Source organism: Coregonus clupeaformis, chromosome 13 (genome assembly GCF_020615455.1).
Source record: "Coregonus clupeaformis isolate EN_2021a chromosome 13, ASM2061545v1, whole genome shotgun sequence".
In the NCBI taxonomy this organism is placed as follows: Eukaryota; Metazoa; Chordata; class Actinopteri; order Salmoniformes; family Salmonidae; genus Coregonus; species Coregonus clupeaformis.
The window spans coordinates 25,686,942-25,710,866 of NC_059204.1; the positions used below are offsets into that span (position 1 = coordinate 25,686,942).

The following is a 23,925-nucleotide window of genomic DNA, read 5'->3' on the forward strand; positions in this document are numbered from 1 at the left end:
ATGATAAATGCTTTTCAGTAAGTGTAATTAATGAGATATGTTGTATAGTTTTATCAATGATTGACTTTTGTTTGAGTTTAAGAGTTGTTATTTCCATTCCGATGACAACCTTTTTATGGGTTTTGTATGTTGTACTGTATTTGTTTAGTTTTTTTGCTGAATAAAGCATGGACTTTTGAGGTTGTGCAGGTCACTGTTTGAGCTGATATGGTCCCTGGGACATTGTCTCTTTCTGTTGACCACAAAACATCTTCTCTCACACTAGCCTATCAAGCTATATACCATGCATTACTACGACAGACACAAATCTCATTTGGATAAGACTTCTTAGACAAATGTGTTGAAACCTAGTAAGTCTTTGTTAAGTTAGTGAGTAACTTACAGTTACTGTCTCGAAGACAAAGCTTGAGCACAGTACAACAGAATCCTGCTGTTGCCTCTCTCTCTCTCTCTCTCTCTCAAACACACACAAAAATGTTCAGTGTTACCTCATCAAGCAAACAGAATGAGATATGGTGTGTAGTCAGTCAGCCTAAATGATTAGAAGCGTATTCCTTCACACACACACGATACGCCGCAGGACAGGATAAAGTCCACTGATGCCAAAAGAGAAATGACTTATCTATTCACTCACATCTGAGAACATGACTGACTATAACAAACCCTCTATATATCTCATACTGACAGCCTCAGGGGATTCAAGTCATTCATTCAAAGAATCTCAAAAGTGTATAATTAATCTTTCACCTCCCAGTTAAGTTATTGGATGTTTTATAATTCAGAGGATTGTAAAAACAGGAGGGTGCATTGAACTATGGCCCTGTCTGTCTGGGGCAGGTAGAGCTGTGGGAAAACAGCTCAGCAGGGGGCCAGAGGCAAGAGCTACAGTGACTTCAGAAAGTATTCATACCCCTTGAAATATTCCACTTTTTATTTTTACAGCCTGAATTCAAAATTAATTCAATGGATTATTGTCTCACCCATCTACGCACAATACCCAATAATGACAAAGTGAAAACATGTTTTTTGACATTTTATCAAATGTATTGAAATTGAAATACATAAATATCTAATTTACATAAGTATTCACACCCCTGAGTCAATACATGTTAGAATCACCTTTGGCAGTGATTACAGCTGTCTCTAAGAGCTTTGCACACCTGGATTGTACAATATTTGCACATTATTCTTTTTTTAATTATTCAAGCTCTTTCAAGTCGGTTGTTGATCATTGCTAGACAGCCATTTTCAAGTCTTGCCATAGATTTTCAAGCCGATTTAAGTCAAAACTGTAACTAGGCCAATCAGGAACATTCAATGTCGTCTAGGTAAGCAACTCCAGTGTATATTTGGCCTTGTGTTTTAGGTTATTGTCCTGCTGAAAGGTACGTTTGTCTCCCAGTGTCTGTTGGAAAGAAGACTGAACCAGGTTTTCCCCTGTGCTTAGCTCTATTCCATTTATTTTTATCCTTAAAAACTCCCTAGTCCTTGCCGATGACAAGCATACCCATAACATGATGCAGCCACCACCATTCTTGAAAATATGAAGAGTGGTACTCATTGATGTGTTGGATTTACCCCAAACATAACGCTTTGTATTATAATAATATGCCATTTAGCAGACGCTTTTTATCCAAAGCGACTTACAGTCATGCGTGCATACATTTTTAAGTATGGGTGGTCCCAGGGATCGAACCCACTACCCTGGCGTTACAAGCGCCATGCTCTACCAATTGAGCTACAGAGGACCACACATATTTATTCAGGACATAAAGCTCATTTCTCTGTCACATGTTTTGCAGTTTTACTTTAGTGCCTTATTTCAAACAGGATGCATGTTTGGGAATATTTGTATTCTGTACAGGCTTCCTTCTTTTCCCTCTGTCATTTAGGTTAGTATTGTGGAGTAACTACAAAGTTTTCTCCTATCACAGCCATTAAACTCTAACTATTTTTAAAGTCACTGTTGACCTCATTGTGAAATCCCTGAGCGGTTTCCGGCATCGGAGTTAGGAAGGACGCCTGTATCTTTGTAGTGACTGGATGTATTGATACGTCATCCAAAGTGTAATTAATAACTTCACCATGCTCAAAGGGATATTCAATGTATGTATGTTTTTTTGTTTGTTTTTTTACCCATCTACCAATAGGTGCCCTTCTTTGCGAGGCATTGGAAAACCTCCCTGTGATTGAATCTGTGTTTGAAATTCACTGCTCAACTGAGGGACCTTACAGATAATTGTATGTGAGGGGTAAAGAGATAAGGTAGTCATTCAAAAATCATGGTAAACACTATTATGGCACACGGAGTGAGTCCATGCAACTTATTATGTGACTTGTTAAGCAAATGTTTACTCCTGAACTTATTTAGGCTTGCCATAACAAAGGGGTTGTATATATTTATTGACTCAAGTCATTTCAGCTTTTCATTTGTAATTCATTTGTAAATATTTCAAAAAACATAATTCCACCTTCACATGATGGGGTATTGTGTGTAGGCCCGTGACACAAAATCTCAATTTAATCCATTTTAATTTCAGGCTGTAATACAACAAAATGTGGAAAAAATCAAGATGTGAATACTTTCTGAAGGCACTGTAGGCCCTTATTGCATCAATCGCAAATCAAGATAAATGTACATATAACATAGACTCCAGGATGGTAAATGCTGCCTTATTTCCATGATACATGTGTCCAACGTAAACTTTGGATGTAAAATAAAACATTCCGCAAGTCTGTGAAGTCTCTCCTTTCAGACAGACATAAAGTATTTGAACACTGGGAGAATTCTGCCCTCTTGTGGTTAACTTGAGAATGGCAGTCTACTATTGTCGTAAAGAGTAATAATACTGCAGTTTACGGCAAATATGGCGACATGATCGGACTGATTTTTTTGTTTACCAGACCACAACAATTAATTCAGCAAACCAACGATATATTCGTTTAAAAAGCTTACATATTTCAGTTTTAAGGCACCTGTTGTTTTCGTGCAGACCCAGTGACCTTTAATTTGGATCACATTTCATGGCAGGCGTCATGGAATCAGGTAATATAGCTAACCAACTCGACATCTAACGTTAACTAACTACCTCGTTAGACAAAGTAGGCTACAAACAAGTATAAAGTAGCTAGCGGACTGGGTGTATTGCCACTGCTTGTTTTAAAAGGACGAATGCCCAAATAATGCAAGCTAACTTTGCTAATCTGATGTAGCTCGAGCTAACTTTATATCCCTGGGGCGCGTTCAGTACGACGTTTGCAACGTTTAATTAAACGGAAACGGTACTGTACTGATTGACCAGTTGAAGAACATTGTGATTATGGTGGGCCAAAGGGAGATTGTGTATGGTGTGCTGCACGAGTTATGCAATTTCATATGGTCACACTTATATTTATCAGGCCACAACTCGCCACAGCCAGCAAACGGGAGAAAACTTACCTCAAAGGCTGTTGAAGAATGGTGCGCACCGTTTCTGAGAAAAGTGTCGTTCAATATAAACTGTAACGCAACATATGAAACGTTGAACTGAACACACCCCAGGTTTCCTAGCCAGCTGTTTTAGCTAACAAATTGCCATCCACAAAGTCAACTGTAAAGTTATGTTACTCTAACTTGTTCTGTGTGTCTAATTTCACAGAGGAGCAGGCAAGGAACCGCTTTCAATCAGAGCTGGAGTTCATCCAATGCTTGGCCAATCCGAATTATCTGAACTGTGAGTGGGTTATCTAGCTAGCTAATTTATCCTTAATTTTCTGTCACTCTGTACAACCAAAGACACTAATTACTATAATCTGCAGATATAGCTAGTATTGTTTGTGACTTGTCTCTGTTCCTCTGTGTCCCTCTAGTTCTGGCTCAGAGGGGCTACCTGCGAGAAAAACCCTTTGTGAACTACCTGAAGTACCTACTGTACTGGAAGGAGCCTGAATATGCCAAATTCCTGAAGTAAGATTAAATGTTGTTTTTCCCAAAATGACAACACTTATGGTCTCTCCCTCTGCATCATATACATCAGTCACAGTAGTATAACAGTATGTATAATGTATTATGTATGTATAACAGTGACTTCCGTAAGTATTCACACCCCTTTACTTTTTCCACATGTTGTTGTTACAAAGTGGGATTAAAATGGATTTAACTGTAATTTTTTGTCAGTGATCTACACAAAATACTATAATGTCAAAGTGAACGAAAAATTCTAACATTTGTAAATATATATATATACAGTACTACTCATTCAAGGGTTTTTCTTTATTTTTACTATTTTCTACATTGTAGAATAATAGTGAAGACATCAAACTATGAAATTATACATATGGAATCATGTAGTAACCAAGAAAGTGTTAAACAAATCAAAATATATTTTATATTTGAGATTCTTCAAATAGCCACCCTTTGCCTTGATGACAGCATTGCACACTTGGCATTCTCTCAACCAGCTTCACCTGGAATGCTTTTCCAACAGTCTTGAAGGAGTTCCCACATACAGTTGAAGTCGGAAGTTTACATACACCTTAGCCAAATACATTTAAACTCAGTTTTTCACAATTCCTGACATTTAATCCTAGTAAAAATTCCCTGTCTTAGGTCAGTTAGGATCACCACTTTATTTTAAGAATGTGAAATGTCAGAATAATAGTAGAGGGAATGATTTATTTCAGCTTTTATTTCTTTCATCACATTCCCAGTGGGTCAGAAGTTTACATACACTCAATTAGTATTTGGTAGCATTGCCTTTAAATTGTTTAACTTGGGTCAAACGGTTCGGGTAGCCTTCCACAAGCTTTACACAATAAGTTGGGTGACTTTTGGCCCATTCCTCCTAACAGAGCTGATGTAACTTAGTCAGGTTTGTAGGCCTCCTTGCTCACACACGCTTTTTCAGTTCTGCCCACACATTTTCTATAGAATTGAGGTCAGGGCTTTGTGATGGCCACTCCGATACCTTGACTTTGTTGTCCTTAAGCCATTTTGCCACAACTTTGGAAGTATGCTTGGGGTCATTGTCCATTTGGAAGACCCATTTGCGACCAAGCTTTAACTTCCTGACTGATGTCTTGAGATGTTGCTTCAATATATCTACATAATTTTCCTTCCTCATGATGCCATCTATTTTGTGAAGTGCACCAGTCCCTCCTGCAGCAAAGCACCCCCACAGCATGATGCTGCCACCCCTGTGCTTCACGGTTGGGATGGTGTTCTTCGGCCAGAACCAGACTTGTGGAGGTCTACAATTTGTTTTCTGAGGTCTTGGCTGATTTCTTTTGATTTTCCCATGATGTCAAGCAAAGAGGCACTGAGTTTGAAGGTAGGCCTTGAAATACATCCACAGGTACACCTCCAATTGACTCAAATGATGTCAATTAGCCTATCAGAAGCTTCTAAAGCCATGACATAATTTTCTGGAATTTTCCAAGGTGTTTAAAGGCACAGTCAACTTAGTGTATGTAAACTTCTGACCCACTGGAATTGTGATACAGTGAAATAATCTGTCTGTAAGCAATTGTTGGAAAGATTACTTGTCATGCACAAAGTAGATGTCCTAACCGACTTGCCAAAACTATAGTTTGTTAACAAGACATTTGTGGTGTGGTTGAAAAACAAGTTTTAATGACTCCAATCTAAGCGTATGTAAACTTCCGACTTCAACTGTATGCTTAGCACTTGTTGGCTGCCTTTCCTTCACTCTGCCATCCAACTCATCCCAAACCATCTCAATTGGGTTGAAGTCGGGGGTTGTGGAGGCCAGGTCATCTGATGCAGCACTCCATCACGCTCCTTTTTGGTAAATAGCCCTTACATAGCCTGGAGGTGTGTTGGGTCATTGTCCTTTTGAAAAACAAATGATAGTCCCTCAAAGCCCAAACCAGATGGGATGGCATATCGCTGCAGAATGCTGTGGTAGCCATGCTGGTTAAGTGTGCCTTGAATTCTAAATAAATCACAGACAGTGTCACCAGCAAGGCACCCCCACACCATAACACCTCCTCCTCCTTGCTTTATGGTGGGAACTACACATGCGGAGATCATCCGTTCACCCACACCGCGTCTCACAAAGACACGGCGGTTGGAACCAAAAATCTCAAATTTGGACTCCAAACCAAAGGACACATTTCCACCGGTCTAATGTCCATTGCTTGTGTTTCTTGGCCCAAGCAGGTCTCTTCTTATTATTAGTGTCCTTTAGTAGTGGTTTCTTTGCAGCAATTTGACCATGAAGGCCTGATTCACACAGTCCCCTCTGAACAGTTGATGTTCAGATGTGTCTGTGACTTGAACTCTGTCAAGCATTTATTTGGGCTGCAATTTCTGAGGCTGGTAACTCTAATGAACTTATCCTCTGCAGCAGAGGTAACTCTGGGTCTTCCATTCCTGTGGTGGTCCTCATGAGAGCCAGTTTCATCATAGCGCGTGATGGTTTTTGCGACTGCACTTGAAGAAACTTTCAACGTTCTTGAAATGTTCTGTATTGACTGACCTTCATGTCTTAAAGTAATGATGGACTGTTGTTTCTCTTTACTTATTTGAGCTGTTCTTGCCATAATATGGACTTGATCTTTTACTAAATAGGGCAATCTTCTGTATACCCCCCCCCCCCCTACCTTGTCACAACACAACTGATTGGCTAAAACGCATTAAGACATAAATACATTCCCCAAATTAACTTTTAACAAGGCACACCTGTTAATTTAAATGCATTACAGGTGACTACCTCATGAAGCTGGTTGAGAGAATGCCAAGAGTGTGCAAAGCTGTCATCAAGGCAAAGGGTGGCTACTTTGAAGAATCTCATTTGTTTAACACTTTTTTTGGTTACTACATGATTCCATATGTGTTATTTCATAGTTTTGATGTCTTCACTATTATTCTACAATGTAAAAAATAAAGAGAAAAAGCCTTGAGTAGGTGTGTCCAAACTTTTGACTGGTACTGTGTGTGTGTATATATATGAAAAATAAAACACTAATATATCTTGATTAGCGAAGTGTTCAACCCCCTGAGTCAATATATGTTCGAATCACCTTTGGCAGCGATTACATCAGTTAGTCTTTCTGGGTAAATCTCTAAGACCTTTGCACACCTGGATTGTACAATATTAGCACATTACTCTTCTTAAAATTCTTCAAGTTCTGTCAAGTTGGTTGTTGATTATTGCTAGACAGCCATTTTCAAGTCTTGCCATAGAATCTCAAGCCGATTTAAGTCAAAACAGTAACTAGGCCACTCAGGAATATTCAATGTTGTCTTGGTAAGCAACTGCAGTGTATATTTGGCCTTGTGTTTTATGTTATTGTCCTGCTTAAGGGTGAATTTGTCTCCCAGTGTCTGTTGGAAAGCAAACTGAAATAATAGGTTTTCCAATCAGAATGAGTTTTTCCCCAAAAAATGGCTTTATTACAGACAAATACTCCTCAGTTTCGTCAGCTGTCCGGGTGGCTGGTCTCAGACGATCCCGCGGGTGAAGAAGCTGGATGTGGAGGTCCTGGGCTGGCGTGGTTAGAAGTGGTCTGCGGTTGTGAGCCAGTTGGACGTACTGCCAAATTCTCTAAAACGATGTTGGAGGCAGCTTATGGTAGAGAAATGAACATTAAATTCTCTGGCAACAGCTCTGGTGGACATTCCTGCAGTCAGCATGCCAATTGCACGCTCCCTCAACTTGAGACATATGTGGCATTGTGTTGTGTGACAAAACTGCACATTTTAGTGGCCTTTTATTGTCCACAGCACAACGTGCACCTGTGTAATGATCATGCTGTTTAATCAGCTTATTGATATGCCACACCTGTCACTATTATTGCACACCGCGTGAGTCCATGTAACTTATGTGACATGTTAAGCACATTATTACTTGCGATTAACAAAGGGGTTGAAAAAGTACTCATTAACTGTAAATCGCTCTGGATAAGAGCGTCTGCTAAATTAGTAAAATGTAAATGGGTTGAATACTTATTGACTCTTTTTTTATTCATTTGTTAACATTTTGAAAAACATAATTCCACTTTGACATTATGGATAATAATCTCACTACAACCTCCCTCCAGGTCTCCTGATCACTACTTTGTTTCCTTTTCTGTCTCCCCTACCTCCAACCATAACCACTCAGCCCCTACCCAGATGGTCATGCTCTGTCACAATCTTCGCTCTCTCGCTCCCACTACTCTCTCCTCTTATATCCTATCTCCCTTCTGCTAAATCCTTCTCCCTCCTGTCTCCTGATTCTGCCTCTTCGACTCTACTCTCCTCTCTTTCCGCATCCTATGACTCGCACTGTCTCCTTTCGCCCTGGCCCTCTCCTCCTGCTCGGTGGCTGAGTGACTCATTGCGAGCTTACAGAACAGGGCTGCGGGCAACTGAGTGAAAATTGAGGAAAACTAAACTTCCGGCGATCCTATCATCCTTTCACTCCCTCCTCTCTACCTTCTCGTCCTCTGTATCCGCTGCTAAAGCCACTTTCTATCACTCTAAATTTCAAGCTTCTGCCTCTAACCCTAGGAATCTCTTTTCTGCCTTCTCCTCCCTCCTTAATCCTCCTCCCCCTCCCTCTGTGGACGACTTTCTCAACCACGTTGAAAAAAAGGTTGACAACATCCGCTACTCATTCACTCAGCCTATTGAGTCCACTGGTCCCACTCACACAGAACTACCTTACGCCTTGACCTCTTTCTCCCCTCTCTCTCCAGATGACATCCTGCGAATAGTGAGGTCTGGCCACCCGACAACCTGCACGCTCGACCTCATCTCCACCTCCCTTTCTCCAGACAATCTCTGGAGACCTCACTTCCCTCATCAACTCATCCCAGACCACTGGCTGCATCCCCTCTGACTTCAAAATGGCCCGAGTTGTTCCCTTCCTCAAGAAATCAACACTCGACGACTCTGATGTCAAAAATGATAGACCTGTATCCCTTCTTTCTTTTCTTTCCAAAACACTTGAACACTCTGATAAACCTTCTCGTTATCTCTCTCAGAATGATCTTCTTAAACCTAACCAGTCAGGCTTCAAGACAGGTCACTCAACCGAGACTGCTCTTCTCTGTCACGGAAGCTCTCCGCACTGCCAAAGCTGACTCTCTCTCCTCTGTTCTCATCTTCCTAGATCTATCCGCTGCCTTCACCCTCTCAAGCTGGGCGTCTCAAGCTCTGCACACTCTTGGATTGCATCCTACCTGGCAGGCCGCTCCTACCAGGTGACGTGGCGAGGATCTGTGTCTGCACCACGTACTCTCACTACTGGTGTCCCTCAGGACTCAGTTCTAGGCCCTCTGCTTTTCCCTCTATACACCAATTCACTCGGCTCCATCATATCCTCACATGGTCTCTCCTATCATTGCTATGCAGATGACACTCAACTACTTTTCTCCTTCCCCCCTTCTGACACCCAGGTGGCGACACGCATCTCTGCGTGCCTGGCAGATATCTCAACTTGGATGTCGGCCCACCACCTCAACCTCGACAAGACTGCTCTTCTTCCCAGGGAAGGCCTGCCCACTCAAAGACCTCTCCATCACGGTTGACAACTCCACGGTGTCGCCCTCCCAGAGTGCAAAGAACCTAGACAACACCCTTTCGTTCTCTGCAAACATCCAAGCAGTGACCCGCTCCTGCAGGTTTTTGCTCTACAACATCCGTAGAGTACGACCCTTCCTCACACAGGAAGTGGTGCAGTTCTTAATCCAGGCACTTGTCATCTCCAGTCTGGACTACTGCAACTCGCTCTTGGCTGGGCTCCCCGCTTGTGCCATCAAACTCCTGCAACTTATCCAGAACGCAGCAGCCCGCCTTGTTTTCAACCTTCCTAAGTTCTCTCATGTCAACCCGCTCCTCCGCACACTCCACTGGCTTCCAGTCAAAGCTCGCATCCACTACAAGACCATGGTGCTTGCCTACGGAACAGCAAGAGGAACTGCCCCTCCCTACCTTCAGGCTATGCTCAAACCCTACACCCCAACCCGAGCACTCCGTTCTGCCACCTCAGGTCTCTTGGCCCTCCCACTCAGCGCAGTCCAAGCTCTTCTCTGTCCTGGCACCCCAATCGTGAAACCAGCTTCCCCCTGTCGCCCCCCCCAAAAAAAGAACACTTAACCAGCACTTACACTTGACCCCTCCCCCCCTTCTAACTCTGACTCTACTGACAGCTACGTTATTGAGGAAAAATGTACTTTCTATGTCTGTGATATGTGGTAGTCCCACCTATCTATCTTAAGATGAATGCACTAACTGTAAGTCGCTCTCTGGATAAGAGCGTCTGCTAAATTACTCAAATGTAAAATGTGTATAGGCCAGTGACAAATGTTATCCATTTTAAATTCAGGTTGTAACACAACAAAATGTGGAAAAAGTTAAGGTGTGTGAATACTTTCTGAAGGCGCTGTATATCTCTCCCCTGTCATGCAGATACCCCCACTGCCTGCACATGCTGGAGCTGCTTCAGTACGAGCACTTCAGGAAGGAGCTTGTGAATGCACAATGTGCCAAGTTCATTGATGAGCAGCAATTACTGCACTGGCAGCACTATTCCCGCAAACGCACCCGTCTGCAGCAGGCTCTGGCAGAGCAACAACAGCAACAACAGCTGCCTCATGGCAATGCTACTGCTAAATAACTGTGTGTGTGTGAGAGACAGAGACATTCTGTAGCATAAAAAACACAGGATGAAGGCATGATTGGACTCAAATGGACATGGACTCAAATGTCAATTCAGCCTCCTGGAAATGAATGTGTGATATGGATCATGGGGATGTATCTCTCTTTTTTTGGTTCTTATTTATGTTTCTGACGTTGTATAATAAAAACAACTTTTGGTTGGAATGCTGTTGTTGCCTTGTGTTGTTTGACCTCAGGGAAATTCAGCATTACAGCATGATATACATTTTATGGCAATGTTCCCGCTTTAGCGGACACTGCATTCACGGTAAACGGTGCTTATGTCGGCTCAATCGGAATTTACCTTAACATTTCTATCGCTGAATCTGTAACGCTTAAATTTAACAGATTGAATAAAGAGCACCGTCTGCTAATGACTAGACGCCACTTTTATAAATCTATTTCCAGGATGGGTAAAGACGGGGAACAACCTCTCAATCAATGGTGTACAATTATTAGTATTACATTAGTAAACTTAAACATGCACACAATTAACATGAATTATTTCTGAATTATGATACATTTGGAATGTATGTAACTGTAATTGGATACTTTTCCAGCTGTATTTCATAGTCCCTTACAAAGATGGCGCTAAATATAACCAACGTTTTGAGTTGTCACAACCCCGGAAGATTACGGAATAAACTGCTGTTGAACAGTCTGATAAGAGCACAGCACGGATTATTGCTGAGATGAAAAGATCGAATTTCTCCTTGTCCTGTCTACGCTAATTTGCTCCAAAATACAGTTGTGGATGGATGTTTGTTTATTAACAAGCGGCAACTGCGATTAACGTTCATCTTCTGTCACGCCTCTGGTTTATGACGTATCCCTAAAAGTTACTACTCGCTTTGTCATGTGATGTTCTTCAGATAATGGGAGAATTTCAATTGTATTCTCCTCGCGTCCTCTCTCCTGTCTCCTCGCCTCCTTCTCAAAACCCATTGGAGGGGAAAGCCAGAGGTCCCGCCCCTCTGACTTCTTTCTTTGAAAAGGAGGCGAAGAGTATACAATTGAGATTCTCCCAATGTCCATTGTTTGTCTCAAGATCAAAGTTCACTTCACTCTGTGCTGAAAAAGACTGTAGGCTGTTGCACCACTGAAGGATTGTGAGATTAAGAATTTAGACTTTTCCTTCTTGTCTTCTGTTGAAATTACATGCAAATACTTTTCTTCTATTGTTTTAACCCTGCTCAACACACAGCAGTTTTTGGCTTCACACGTAAGTGAACTTTGAAACACCCTCAGTCCCCTCCCACCAAACCCCCACAGCTCAAATACACACTGTAATGTTCTGTGCATTCTCTGTCTTGAGCTCAGATGTATCTGTTTGGCATCATATACAATGTTACCTAGTAGGACAGTGTGTGTGATTGACAGTGTGTAGTGTTTGTGTCTGTTGTGTAGGTATGTAAGCGACAGAGAGTCTTTGTCTATTTGGTGTCAGTGTTGTCTCACAGTACCAGTCTGTTGTTTTCTTTAGAGTTATTATTCAGTTCTCTAGCTGTATTTTTAGAAACACCCTCCTGAATAGGTCCCAGATGTAATTGTATTCCAGGTTTTGTGATTGGTATGTCCCCCTGTCTGTCTGTCATGTCCTTGGACAGGACCGTGAGGATGCGGCAGCTGCGAGTTGCGGTGGTGGGCGCGGGAGCTGCAGGTCTGTGTGCCGCACGTCACATCCTGTCCCGCCCAGACACCTTCGCCCCACCCGTCATCTACGAGCTCACGGAACAGGTGGGCGGCACCTGGTTCTACGAGGAACGCACCGGTAGCTATGACAACGGGCTGCCCATTCACAGCAGCATGTACAGAGACCTCAGGTACAGTAACACTCTAACCTCACCCTCTCTCTATATATATATTTCTCTCTTTATCTCTCTCTCTCTCTCTCTGAAATGACCCAAGTCTTATTTTGTGTGTCTCATGTTTTACCCTCCCTTACCTCTATGCAGGACCAACCTGCCCAAGGAGGTGATGATGTTCCCTGACTTCCCCTTTGACCCCCAACTGCCCTCCTTCCTGCCACACCAGGAAGTGCAGAGGTATCTGGAGAGATACTGCCAGAGCCACTGCATCACACCACACATTAGAGTAGGTACCATCCACTCACAAACAATGCCTCATGGTTCTTTGTCAGGAGTAGAGAAGGAAGGTCCACACTCATCGATTTCAGGTGAAAAAAAGGAAAATGTTTATTCCATTTCACAGGACAAGAGTCTAAAGCCTCTCACCCCATCTCTCCCCCACTCTTTGTTAGTTCAGCACTGTAGTGAAGGAGGTGAGCCCTGTCACCATGGTGACAGAGGGGAAAGGACCAATGACGACGTGGGAGGTGACGTCAAATGACAAGTCTGGATCACGGATCACTGAAACTTTTGATTCCGTGTTCATCTGCAGCGGGTAAGAGATGTGCATGGGCTTTAGATATTCACACCGTCTTTTACACCCTAACACTTAACTCTTGACCCCTGTCTCCTTCTTCCCCTGTAGGCACTACTCTGACCCTCACATCCCACCCATCCCTGGGCTAGAGCGATTTAAAGGTGCACACCACAGTCATCAATCCCTATCCTTCTATCCCGCTCTTTCTCTACCTATATCTCATGCCCAGGTTTTTCCTGACGATGCAACCTGATCTGGAAAACCTCTGGGCCAGGTTAGGTGGTCAGGAAAAACCCATGGCCTTTATCTCATCCCATCCACCTGTCTCTCTCTCTCCAGGCAAAGTGATCCACAGTCACTCATACCGCCACCCAGAGCCCTTCTCAGGTCAGTCAGTGGTGGTGCTGGGTGCTGGGGCCTCAGGACTGGACATCTCACTAGAACTGGGTCGATCCAACGCCCAGGTGACTCTGAGCCACGGTAAGCCCACCCTGCCCTTCCCTCTGCCCTATGGGGTCCACCAGGCCACCCCTGTGGAGGAGATCCAGGAGGATGGGTCTCTGCGGTTCCAGGATGGGTCCATTACCCAGGCCCAGGTCCTGCTGCTCTGCACTGGCTACAACTTCAGCTACCCCTTCCTGGATCCAGCCCGGTTGGGCCTGGAGGTCCAGGAGCACCTGGTAACCCCGCTCTACAGGTTCCTGGTGCCCCCAGCATTCCCCTCACTCTTCATCATAGGCATCTGCAAAATCATCTGCCCCTTCCCCCACTTCCACTGCCAGGTGAGGTTGATGATATTGTTGATGATCTTATTTTTTGTGAAACAAAATGTCTGGCTACTCCACCCCTCCCTCACCATCTCTTGCTCATTCTCTCTCTCTTATTGCTTTTTTGCTCTTTCCCCTGTTTCCCTTTCTCTCTCTCTATCTATCTATCTATCTCTCTCTCTCTCACTCACTCTTCCCCTCTTTCTCTCAGGTCCAGTTTGCCCTGGCAGTGCTGGAGGGCTCTGTGGCTCTGCCATCACGGGCTGAGATGGAAGAGGAGGCCCAGGGAGAGATGGTAAGGAAAGCGGAGAGGGGGGTGCAGCTCAGACACATGCTGAAGATGGACAAGGACCAGTGGGATTATGCCCAGACCTTAGCTCAGACTGGGAGGTTCCCCCCTCTACCCCCAGTCACACAGAGCCTGTATGAGGAGGTATGGAGGCAGAGACAGGTTCACCCACACAACTACCGGCAGCTGAACTATCGACTCGTCAGTGACACACAGTGGGAGCAACAGGCTGGTGAATGAGGAGGAGAGGAAAGTAGAGGTTGGGAATAGGATAGGAGGAGAGGAAATGACTGAGCAGCCTTGGATAAATGGACAGAATGATATAGGCCTTTTCCTGAAATGTTACTTTGACATGATTTATTGTAATGTACGGAATCATGTAAATCATATATACAATTTCACCCACAATCCTTTAGATAATGTTAGTAGCCTAGCTTATAACAAATGCACCTCACCAGCTTTGTTATCTTTCACTTATTGTAAACAGAAAACATGTAATATCTCTTTGTCAGATTTCTCAATATTGAATCCTTTTTAGGATATTTTATATCAATACACTCCTTAATGAACTTTACAATATGTATTTCCAATGCCAAAACTGCCAAGCTCCAAGGAAATAAAAAATGCCAAGGAAATATTAGAAAACCAATTTGTCCACTTTTTATTAAATATGACTATTTTAGTTTATTTGGAATTTCCCTCTTATAATAAGAATTATATTAATTTAATCATAGCCATCTGGCCTGCATGTCAGGCTATTTAAAAATAAATGGAGATATGTCCAGTTGAATTCGAAAGTTTACATACACTTAGGTTGGAGTCATTAAAACTCGTTTTTCAACCACTCCACAAATTTCTTGTTAACAAACTATAGTTTTGGCAAGTCGGTTAGGACATTTACTTTGTGCATGACACAAGTAATTTTTTCCAACAATTGTTTACAGACAGATTATTTCACTTATAATTCACTGTATCACAATTCCAGTGGGTCAGAAGTTCACATACACTAAATTGACTGTGCCTTTCAACAGCTTGGAAAATTCCTGAAAATGATGTCATGGCTTTAGAAGCTTCTGATAGGCTAATTTACATAATTTGAGTCAATTGGAGGTGTACCTGTGGATGTATTTCAAGGCCTACCTTCAAACTCAGTGCCTCTTTGCTTGACATCATGGGAAAATCAAAAGAAATCAGCCAAGACCTCAGAAAACAATTGTAGACCTCCACAAGTCTGGTTCATCCTTGGGAGCAATTTCCAAATGACTGAAGGTACCACGTTTATCGGTACAAACAATAGTACGCAAGTATAAACACCATGGGACCACGCAGCCGTCATACCGCTCAGGAAGGAGACGCATTCTGTCTCCTAGAGATGAACGTACTTTGGTGCGAAAAGTGCAAATCAATCCCAGAACAACAGCAAAGGACCTTGTGAAGATGCTGGAGGAAACAGGTACAAAAGTATCTATATCCACAGTAAAAAGAGTCCTATATCAACATTACATTTACATTTTAGTCATTTAGCTGACGCTCTTATCCAGAGCGACTTACAGTTAGTGCATACATTTGTCATACTGGCCCCCCATGGGAATCGAACCCACAACCCTGGCGTTGCAAGCGCCATGCTCTACCAACTGAGCTACAGGAGGGCTAATCTTCTTCAGGTGACATAACCTGAAAGGCTGCTCAGCAAGGAAGAAGCCACTGCTCCAAAACCGCCATAAAAAAGCCAGACTACGGTTTGCAACTGCACATGGGGACAAAGATCTTACTTTTTGGAGAAATGTCCACTGGTCTGATTAAACAAAAATAGAACTGTTTGGCCATAATGACCATTGTTATGTTTGGAGGAAAAAGGGGTAGGCTTGCAAGCCGAAGACCACCATCCCAACCGTGAAGCACAGGGGTGGCAGCATCATGCTGTGGGGGTGCTTTGCTGCAGGAGGGACTGGTGCACTTCACAAAATAGATGGCATCATGATGAAGGAAAATTATGTGGATATATTGAAGCAACATCTCAAGACATCAGTCAGGAAGTTAAAGCTTGGTCGCAAATGGGTCTTCCAAATGGACAATGACCCCAAGCATACTTCCAAAGTTGTGGCAAAATGGCTTAAGGACAACAAAGTCAAGATATTGGAGTGGCCATCACAAAGCCCTGACCTCAATCCTATAGAATATGTGTGGGTAGAACTGAAAAAGTGTGTGTGAGCAAGGAGGCCTACAAACCTGACTCAGTTACATCAGCTCTGTCAGGAGGAATGGGCCAAAATTCACCCAACTTATTGTGGGAAGCTTGTGGAAGGCTACCCGAACCATTTGACCCAAGTTAAACAATTTAAAGGCAATGCTACCAAATACTAATTGAGTGTATGTAAACTGCTGACCCACTGGGAATGTGATGAAAGAAATAAAAGCTGAAATAAATCATTCTCTCTACTATTATTCTGACATTTCACATTCTTAAAATAAAGTGGTGATCCTAACTGACCTAAGACAGGGAATTTTTACTAGGATTAAATGTCAGGAATTGTGAAAAACTGAGTTTAAATGTATTTGGCTAAGGTGTATGTAAACTTCCGACTTCAACTGTATGCATTAGTTTTTTTTCTCCAAATGCTGTAATACTTTTGACAGTATGTCACTGAAAGCAATTATACTGGGTGACTTTCTCTCCCGGGTTTTCCCATCTGGTTTGAGTAGTCATCTCCAAAAATGTTGAAATTGGACACTAATTAAGAGTACATTCTTAACCCTTAATCCTTTGCAATTGTTTCTAGTTGGAAATGTACAGTCGTGGTCAAAAGTTTTTGAGAATGACACAAATACTAATTTTCACAAAGTCTGCTGCCTCAGTTTTGATGATGGTAATTTGCATATACTCAAGAATGTCATGAAGAGGGATCAGATTAATTGCAATTAATTGCAAAGTCCCTCTTTGCAATGAAAATGAACTTAATCTCAAAAAAACATGTCCACTGCATTTCAGCCCTGGCACAAAAGGACCAGCTGCAATCATGTCAGTGATTCTCTTGTTAACACAGGTGAGAGTGTTTACGAGGACAAGGCTGGAGATCACTCTGTCATGCTGATTGAGTTAGAATAACAGACTGGAAGCTTTAAAAGGAGGGTGGTGCTTGAAATCATTGTTCTTCCTCTGTTAACCATGGTTACCTGCAAGGAAACACGTGCTGTCATCATTGCTTTGCACAAAAAGGGCTTCACAGGCAAGGATATTGCTGCTAGTAGTTATCGGAACATCAAGAACTTCAAGGAGAGAGGTTCAATTGTTGTGAAGAAGGCGTCAGGACGCCCAAGAAAGTCCAGCAAGCGCCAGGACCGTCTCCTAAAGTTGATTCAGCTGTGGGATCGGGGCACCACCTGTGCAGAGCTTGCTCAGGAATGGCAGCAGGCAGGTGTGAGTGCATCTGCACGCACAGTGAGGCGAAGACTTTTGGAGGATGGCCTGGTGTCAAGAAGGGCAGCAAAGAAGCCACTTCTCTCCAGGAAAAACATCAGGGACAGACTGATATTCTGTAAAAGGTACAGGGATTGGACTGCTGAGTACTGGGGTAAAGTCATTTTCTCGGATGAATCCCCTTTCCGATTGTTTGGGGCATCCGGAAAACACCTTGTCCGGAGAAGACAAGGTGAGCGCTACCATCAGTCCTGTGTCTTGCCAACAGTAAAGCATCCTGAGACCATTCATGTGTGGGGTTGCTTCTCAGCCAAGGGAGTGGGCTCACTCACAATTTTGCCTAAGAACACAGCCATGAATAAAGAATGGTACCAACACATCCTCCGAGAGCAACTTCTCCCAACCATCCAAGAACAGTTTGGTGACGACCAATGCCTTTTCCAGCCTGATGGAGCACCTTGCCATAAGGCAAAAGTGATACCTAAGTGGCTCGGGGAACAAAACATTGAAATTTTGGGTCCATGGCCAGGAAACTCCCCAGACCTTAATCCCATTGAGAACTTGTGGTCGATCCTCAAGAGGCGGGTGGACAAACAACAACCCACAAATTCTGACAAACTTCAAGCATTGATTATGCAAGAATGGGCTGCCATCAGTCAGGATGTGGCCCAGAAGTTAATTGACTCTTTGCATAAACTTAATGTAATTGTGAATAAAAGCCTTAGACACTTATGGAATGCTTGTAATTATACTTCAGTATACCATAGTAACATCTGACAAAAATATCTCATAACACTGAAGCAGCGAACTTTGTGAAGACCAATACTTGTGTCATTCTCAAAACTTTTGACCACGACTGTAGAACCAGAGCCAGACCACACCCGCTTGTTTTAATCTTAAATAGATATCGCATGTAATTTCAACACTTCCAGGAATCCTAAGCATCGCTATTTCAACGAGATAGGCACCGAGGGCTCAAGTGAAGGCACATTGGATGTAGGAAAAGCGGGCGTATCTTTTCCCGGCTGCAGAAGGTAGAGGTTAAAAGGCTGTGGGGACGGGTCAGAGGAAAGAGGGGGGCGGTAGGGAAGGGGTACAGGAGGAAGGCAGGCAGGGTGTTTCCTTAACTTTAAAGGAAGAGTTAAATCAGAAGTGAATAGCTTATTGTGGGCTATTAAAACGATAGCCTACACTGCTGAGAACTGGGAAACCGTAAGTTATCTAATTATATAAGACATAAACAATAGAAGGAGACCTCGATGTCGGGAATAGGGCACGGTCTGGAATAGGTAAGTCAAAGTATCCGCTTGCCACCCGCCCCCCTCAATATTAAAATTGTAAACATGAAATCTTTAACGGTGTGTGTGGCAAACATGTGCGTTATATCAAAGGAGAAGAGATACTTTGTATTCAATGTGTAGTGCGCGCGAACCAGGCAGCACGTTCATGGCAAGAGATATGGACGCACTCGTTCTACAGTCAAGACAGAGCAGTCTGAAAAGTATTTAAAATGCAACCTTTTAAAACAGATTGGGAGTTTTCCGGTGTAGGCTAGTGCATGCATACTTCAGAGTTAAGATAATGGGAAAGATAAACAATTCACTATAACGAAATAGACTAATCTAGCCTACAGTTTAGTCCAAATGTTTCCTGAACGTCTCTAAGGAATGCTTTGTGTTTTTCTCCTGAGAAGGCTATCCTGGTATCCTATTGTTGATAAACTCTGCTTTATCTTGTTGTAAGATTGTGCACATTGTATAATGATGTTGGCAGCTGCTATTTGATATATATATATATATCAGAGACCACCCACGTGAGTCACTTTATGCCAAATTAAAATTAATCAAATCATCTTCCTTGACCTCCCATTCTCTGCCATCTGCCCACAACAACAGTGTGAAGGATGGAGGGAGATACTGAGAAAGAGACAGCAGAGGAGAAGGAGAGTGATGACACAGAGCTGTCTGGTGAGGAAAGGGCGGGGCGACTTCATCAGAATGGAGGATCCTCGGAGGACGACCAGGACCTACCCATCATGCAGTGGGGGGACCTGAGCCTGCGTATCGCCGAGCTGGAGAAACAGGAGGAGGAGAGGAGGGAGAGGTTAAAGGTTAGAGGGCATGAAGGGAGGGAGTAGACGTTTTTGTGATTTGCCCTTAACGACAGATCTGAGATTAGCTTACCTGCCCCAAATCAAGACCTTAACAATTAGCGGGAACAACACAACATTGACCTTAGATCAGAATCTAGGGGTAACTTCATCCTACTTCTCTCTTTGCCTTACACATGTGTGTCATCTACTGGTATTAGGCTGAAAGCTGGAGCCCGAGATCACAGTAATAACCTCTGTTAATAAGATGATAGGAATAACACCCTGTGAACCCCTGGCATTGGGCTCCTGAGTGGCGCAGTGGTCTAAGGCACTGCATCTCAGTGCTTGAGGCGTCACTACAGACCCCCTGGTTCGATTCCAGGCTGTATCACAACTGGCCGTGATTGGGAGTCCCATAGGGCGGCGCATCCAGGTTTTGCCGGTGTAGGCCGTCATTGTAAATAAGAATTTGTTCTTAACGGACTTGCCTAGTTAAATAAAGGTAAAATAAAATAAATAAAAAATTGAAGATGAACTTGTCTGTTTGAAAAAAACTGCAGAGATGGGATTAATGACACCCTTACTTACACTCTCAACTCCCCTGCCACCACACGTCTCCACCACTTCCCTCCTCCCATGTCCTCCATCCCTGATCCCTCCCTCTGTTCCTCTCTTTCAGAGTACGAGTGGGTCGGAACAGGGGAGTGTGTCAGGGGGCTGGGCGGAGAAGAGGCAGGATGGGCTGCGGAGGAGAGAGGAATGGCAGGAGGAGGACTACGGAAGGTGTCGAGTAACTGTTGTCTCATCTAGGTAACAAATGTCAAAAACAGTCAATCTCATTATAAACTTCATTCTGTATTCTCTGAAACCATCTAATTTCTGTTCTTCCTGTTCATGCAATTGTTGCCTTTTCCTTTTCTTATTACAGATTCCACAACCACAAAAATCTACAGTTATGCTACACCAACAACAGTGAGAGCGAGGATGGTGATGATGAGGAGGAGGGGGCTGGCAAAGAGGTGAGCGATTCCCTCCTCTTTTATAGTTTAGCTCAAGACTGGGACAAAAACCTGCACACATTGCGGCACTCTAGGACCAGGTGTGAAGAACACTGTTCTACAGCGATGTATCATTCATTCATCTATCAGGGTTGGGGTCAATTCCATTTAAATTCCAGTCAATTCAGGAAGTCCACTCAAATTCCAATTCCAACTCTCAATGCTTTTCAATTATGAAAATGTGGAATTGGAATTTGGTTTACTTTCTGAATTGAAATGGAATTGACCCCAACCCTGACATCCATACTCATGCCATTTTGTGTTTATTGTTTATTGTCAGGGTTCTATAGAGGCAGGTAGCCGTGGTTACCATCCCTCTGGCCTGAAGCTGGAGGTGAGGGCCGCACTGAGTGCGCTCAAAAACAAGCTGCTCGCTGAACAGAAAGAGAAGGAGGTAAGAAGGATGGTGAAGGGAGACTGTGAGTGTGGACTGTGGAGATAGAGGGAAACGGCGAGCATTGGATGGGAGAGAGGTGAGGATTGGTATGTGTGGTGAATAATTCCTGTGTGTGTGTGTTTGTCTCAGCACCTCGCCTGCAGTAGTGTGATCACTAAGAGGAAGCATCTGGAATGCTGTGACCTGCAGATCTGCTCAATACAGCAGCTCAACTCCATCAGGACCTCACTTAACTATGGCATACACAGTCAGTAGGCAGTCATTACATGGAAATCATGATCATTACATGGGAAAAAAAGTGGTTATTACATGGTAATAACTTGTTAGTAAATGCACTGGCATGTGAGTGCTTGCTGTACGGTTTGTGCATTTTTGGATCTATATGTATTTGTGCCTTGTTGTTGTGCTTTTCATGTGACAATAGTAGTAATACTAGTAATATTCTATTCTTGTAGACCTGAGCTCAGAGTTGGTGGGTCACCTGTTGATAAGAGACCAGCTGAGGACCAAACAGGACGCCATGCTCCTGGACGTACAGGATCTGACATAATCCTGACCCACAGGTGCACAGGATGTGACATCATCACTGCCATGGACAGGGTACTAGGACAGGAAGTCATTGTGACCAATAGTGCATAAAGTGATTCTGTCCAGGATTTGCCACTATGAGACTGTCAGAATTGTTGCCATAGTAGCCTACTCAACATGATTTTTCATAAAGGAGAAATGTTGAGGATGAACACTGATGAGCAACATCTTGGACCGGCGTCATAATACAATCCATATTACACAGACAGGGTATGGATAACTTTCTCTTCATCATCCCCACCTGATCTTGACCAGCATAATCTGCATCATCATTATTGGAGAGAGTACTGTATTAGGACCTGTTTTGACTTAAGCATGCACTTAACCAAAAATATTTCATATCAGAAAGAGGGTTTTAAGCCATTTGTGATGTTGTTTGAAACATCTCTAATAATATCTGACTCCTAGTCTGTTGCCTGTGGTAAGCAAGTCCTATTTATCTTGGGGGTGTCAGACGGAGAACCTTCACAGCCATAGTGTAACCCAACATTCAATGAGTTATATCATTTACATATGAGGGATACCAGCTTTTGCACACGTTTTATTGTGTAAACATTGCAATATCCTTGACTTACTAATATAAGGGAATTGTCCACTTAGAGCCTGTATAAAACAAGCTAAGGAGTTACATATTCAGGCTAAATGGAACTGTCCTGTAACCATTTGGTTATTTGTTGCTAATTATCCTCTATTATAAGTAATATAAGCATCATGTAGTTGTTGATGTAAGGGAATTGTCTGCATAGTGCCAATAAGCCTGTGGGTATTGACATGATGTATTCGGACTCTTATGATATACCTAGGTGGTTTGCCGCCATAACTATAACTACCATCAGCATAGGAAACCACAAAGCTGCTATTGGGTGATTGAGTCCATGCCAACATAGGCCGAAAATATTTTGAGTTTCTCCGATTGTTCTGGCAATTCTCACATAGAAACTTCATTGGGATGAAGGATGTTTGATGTGCTTTTTACATTTGTAACAATGAAGGAGAAGCTGAGGGATTTCAATTTTTGAAATTCATGATGAAAGTGGTCAGTTTAGGCCCTTTGTAAACCTATGCATGACAACACCTTGGTGTCATTATACCCCTAATAGCTCTAAAATATGGACTATCGTTACATTCTGAAATACAATTTTACACAGAATTTATTCAAGATTAAAACTATTAATATTAATCTCAAAAGTGCCCTTTTTGATTTTGTTCATTTTTAGACATTGTTTTAAACAATATACTCTACAAGTATCACATTTCCAGAGTGGGCTCTCTGCTACTTTTAAAGTTATGATTCAAAGGGAGCTTCTTCTGCTGGTGATTTGCTGAATGTGCAATCCTACAGGAGGGCTGTGATTGGTTAATGACCTATAATGTCAATTTCTTTGTATACTGAACAATAATATAAACGCAACATGTAAAGTGTTCCACACGCACAAAAAGCTTATTTCTCTCAAATTCTGTGCACAAATTTATTTACATCCCTGTTAGTGAGCATTTCTCCTTTGCCAATATAATCCATCCACCTGACAGGTGTGGCATATCAAGAAGCTGATTAAACAGCATGATCATTACACAGGTGAACCTTGTGCTGGGGACAATAAAAGGCCACTCTAAAATGTGCAGTTTGTCACACAACACAATGCCACAGATGTCTCAAGTTTTGAGGGACTGCAGGAATGTCAACTAGAGCTGTTGCCAGGGAATTTAATGTTAATTTCTCTACCATAAGCCACCTCCAACGTCATTTTAGAAAATGTGGCAGTACGTCCAACCGGCCTCACAACCGCAGACCATGTGTACCCACGCCAGCCCAAGACTACCACATCTGGCTTCTTCACCTGCGGGATCGTCTGAGGGGGGAGGGTGGGGGTGCTGAGGAGTATTTCTGTAATAAAGCCCTTTTGTGGGGGAAAACTTATTCTGATTGCCTGGGCCTGGCAACAATTTCAATTATTTTACTGAGTTACGGTTCATATAAGGAAATCAGTCAATTTAAATAAATAAATTAGGCTCTAATCTATGGATTTCACATAACTGGGCAGGGGTGCAGCCATGGGTGGGCCTGGGAGGGCATAGGCCCACTCACTTGGGAGCCAGGCCCACCCATTGCTGCACCCCTGCCCAGTTATGTGAAATCCATAGATTAGGGCCTAATTTATTTACTTAAATTGACTGATTTCCTTATATGAACCGTAAAATAATTGAAATTGTTGCATATTGCGTTTATATTTTTGTTAAGTATATAAAACTGATAATTTCTTCAAAAGTAGCAGAGGGCCCACTCTG

General features: G+C 42.9%; 3 protein-coding genes across 4 annotated transcripts; all 3 read left to right on the forward strand.

The window, feature by feature from the left end:
- Positions 1-2,841: 2,841 nt before the first annotated feature.
- LOC121579809 (mediator of RNA polymerase II transcription subunit 31) lies at positions 2,842-10,810 on the forward strand. Its single transcript, XM_041894714.2, has 4 exons — positions 2,842-3,046; positions 3,639-3,713; positions 3,850-3,946; positions 10,397-10,810. Exons 1-4 carry the CDS (start codon positions 3,025-3,027, stop codon positions 10,602-10,604), a joined length of 402 nt encoding a protein of 133 aa, XP_041750648.1. The 5' UTR covers positions 2,842-3,024; the 3' UTR covers positions 10,605-10,810.
- An 89-nt stretch (positions 10,811-10,899) lies between these two features.
- LOC121579808 (flavin-containing monooxygenase FMO GS-OX4) lies at positions 10,900-14,723 on the forward strand. The gene is made up of 7 exons (XM_041894713.2): positions 10,900-11,867; positions 12,253-12,468; positions 12,601-12,739; positions 12,906-13,048; positions 13,139-13,191; positions 13,370-13,812; positions 14,009-14,723. Exons 2-7 carry the CDS (start codon positions 12,263-12,265, stop codon positions 14,324-14,326), a joined length of 1,302 nt encoding a protein of 433 aa, XP_041750647.1. The 5' UTR covers positions 10,900-11,867; positions 12,253-12,262; the 3' UTR covers positions 14,327-14,723.
- Positions 14,724-18,590: 3,867 nt separating this feature from the next.
- LOC121579810 (schwannomin-interacting protein 1) lies at positions 18,591-23,018 on the forward strand. 2 transcript variants are annotated; one of them, XM_041894715.2, is made up of 7 exons: positions 18,591-18,793; positions 19,400-19,614; positions 20,276-20,406; positions 20,525-20,615; positions 20,935-21,048; positions 21,181-21,298; positions 21,507-23,018. In XM_041894715.2, exons 2-7 carry the CDS (start codon positions 19,408-19,410, stop codon positions 21,599-21,601), a joined length of 756 nt encoding a protein of 251 aa, XP_041750649.2. In that variant the 5' UTR covers positions 18,591-18,793; positions 19,400-19,407; the 3' UTR covers positions 21,602-23,018. The 2 variants fall into 2 exon arrangements, with proteins under 2 accessions (XP_041750649.2, XP_041750650.2); XM_041894716.2 differs by lacking the exon at positions 18,591-18,793 and having other exon boundaries at positions 19,141-19,614.
- The last annotated feature ends 907 nt before the right edge of the window (positions 23,019-23,925 follow it).

What these genes read in the sequence shown, in the direction of transcription:
- LOC121579809 (XM_041894714.2), top strand. Translation starts at nt 3,025, where the DNA reads ATGGCAGGCGTCATGGAATCAG. An exon ending in GGCAGGCGTCATGGAATCAG is followed by an intron (nt 3,047 to 3,638) that starts GTAATATAGCTA and finishes CTAATTTCACAG; the next exon opens with AGGAGCAGGCAAGGAACCGC. An exon ending in GAATATGCCAAATTCCTGAA is followed by an intron (nt 3,947 to 10,396) that starts GTAAGATTAAAT and finishes CCTGTCATGCAG; the next exon opens with ATACCCCCACTGCCTGCACA.
- LOC121579808 (XM_041894713.2), top strand. Translation starts at nt 12,263, where the DNA reads ATGCGGCAGCTGCGAGTTGCGGTGGTGGGCGCGGGAGCTGCAGGTCTG. An exon ending in GCATCACACCACACATTAGA is followed by an intron (nt 12,740 to 12,905) that starts GTAGGTACCATC and finishes ACTCTTTGTTAG; the next exon opens with TTCAGCACTGTAGTGAAGGA. An exon ending in TCCCCCACTTCCACTGCCAG is followed by an intron (nt 13,813 to 14,008) that starts GTGAGGTTGATG and finishes TCTTTCTCTCAG; the next exon opens with GTCCAGTTTGCCCTGGCAGT.
- LOC121579810 (XM_041894715.2), top strand. Translation starts at nt 19,408, where the DNA reads ATGGAGGGAGATACTGAGAAAGAGACAGCAGAGGAGAAGGAGAGTGAT. An exon ending in AGAGGAGGGAGAGGTTAAAG is followed by an intron (nt 19,615 to 20,275) that starts GTTAGAGGGCAT and finishes CCTCTCTTTCAG; the next exon opens with AGTACGAGTGGGTCGGAACA. An exon ending in ACTTAACTATGGCATACACA is followed by an intron (nt 21,299 to 21,506) that starts GTCAGTAGGCAG and finishes CTATTCTTGTAG; the next exon opens with ACCTGAGCTCAGAGTTGGTG.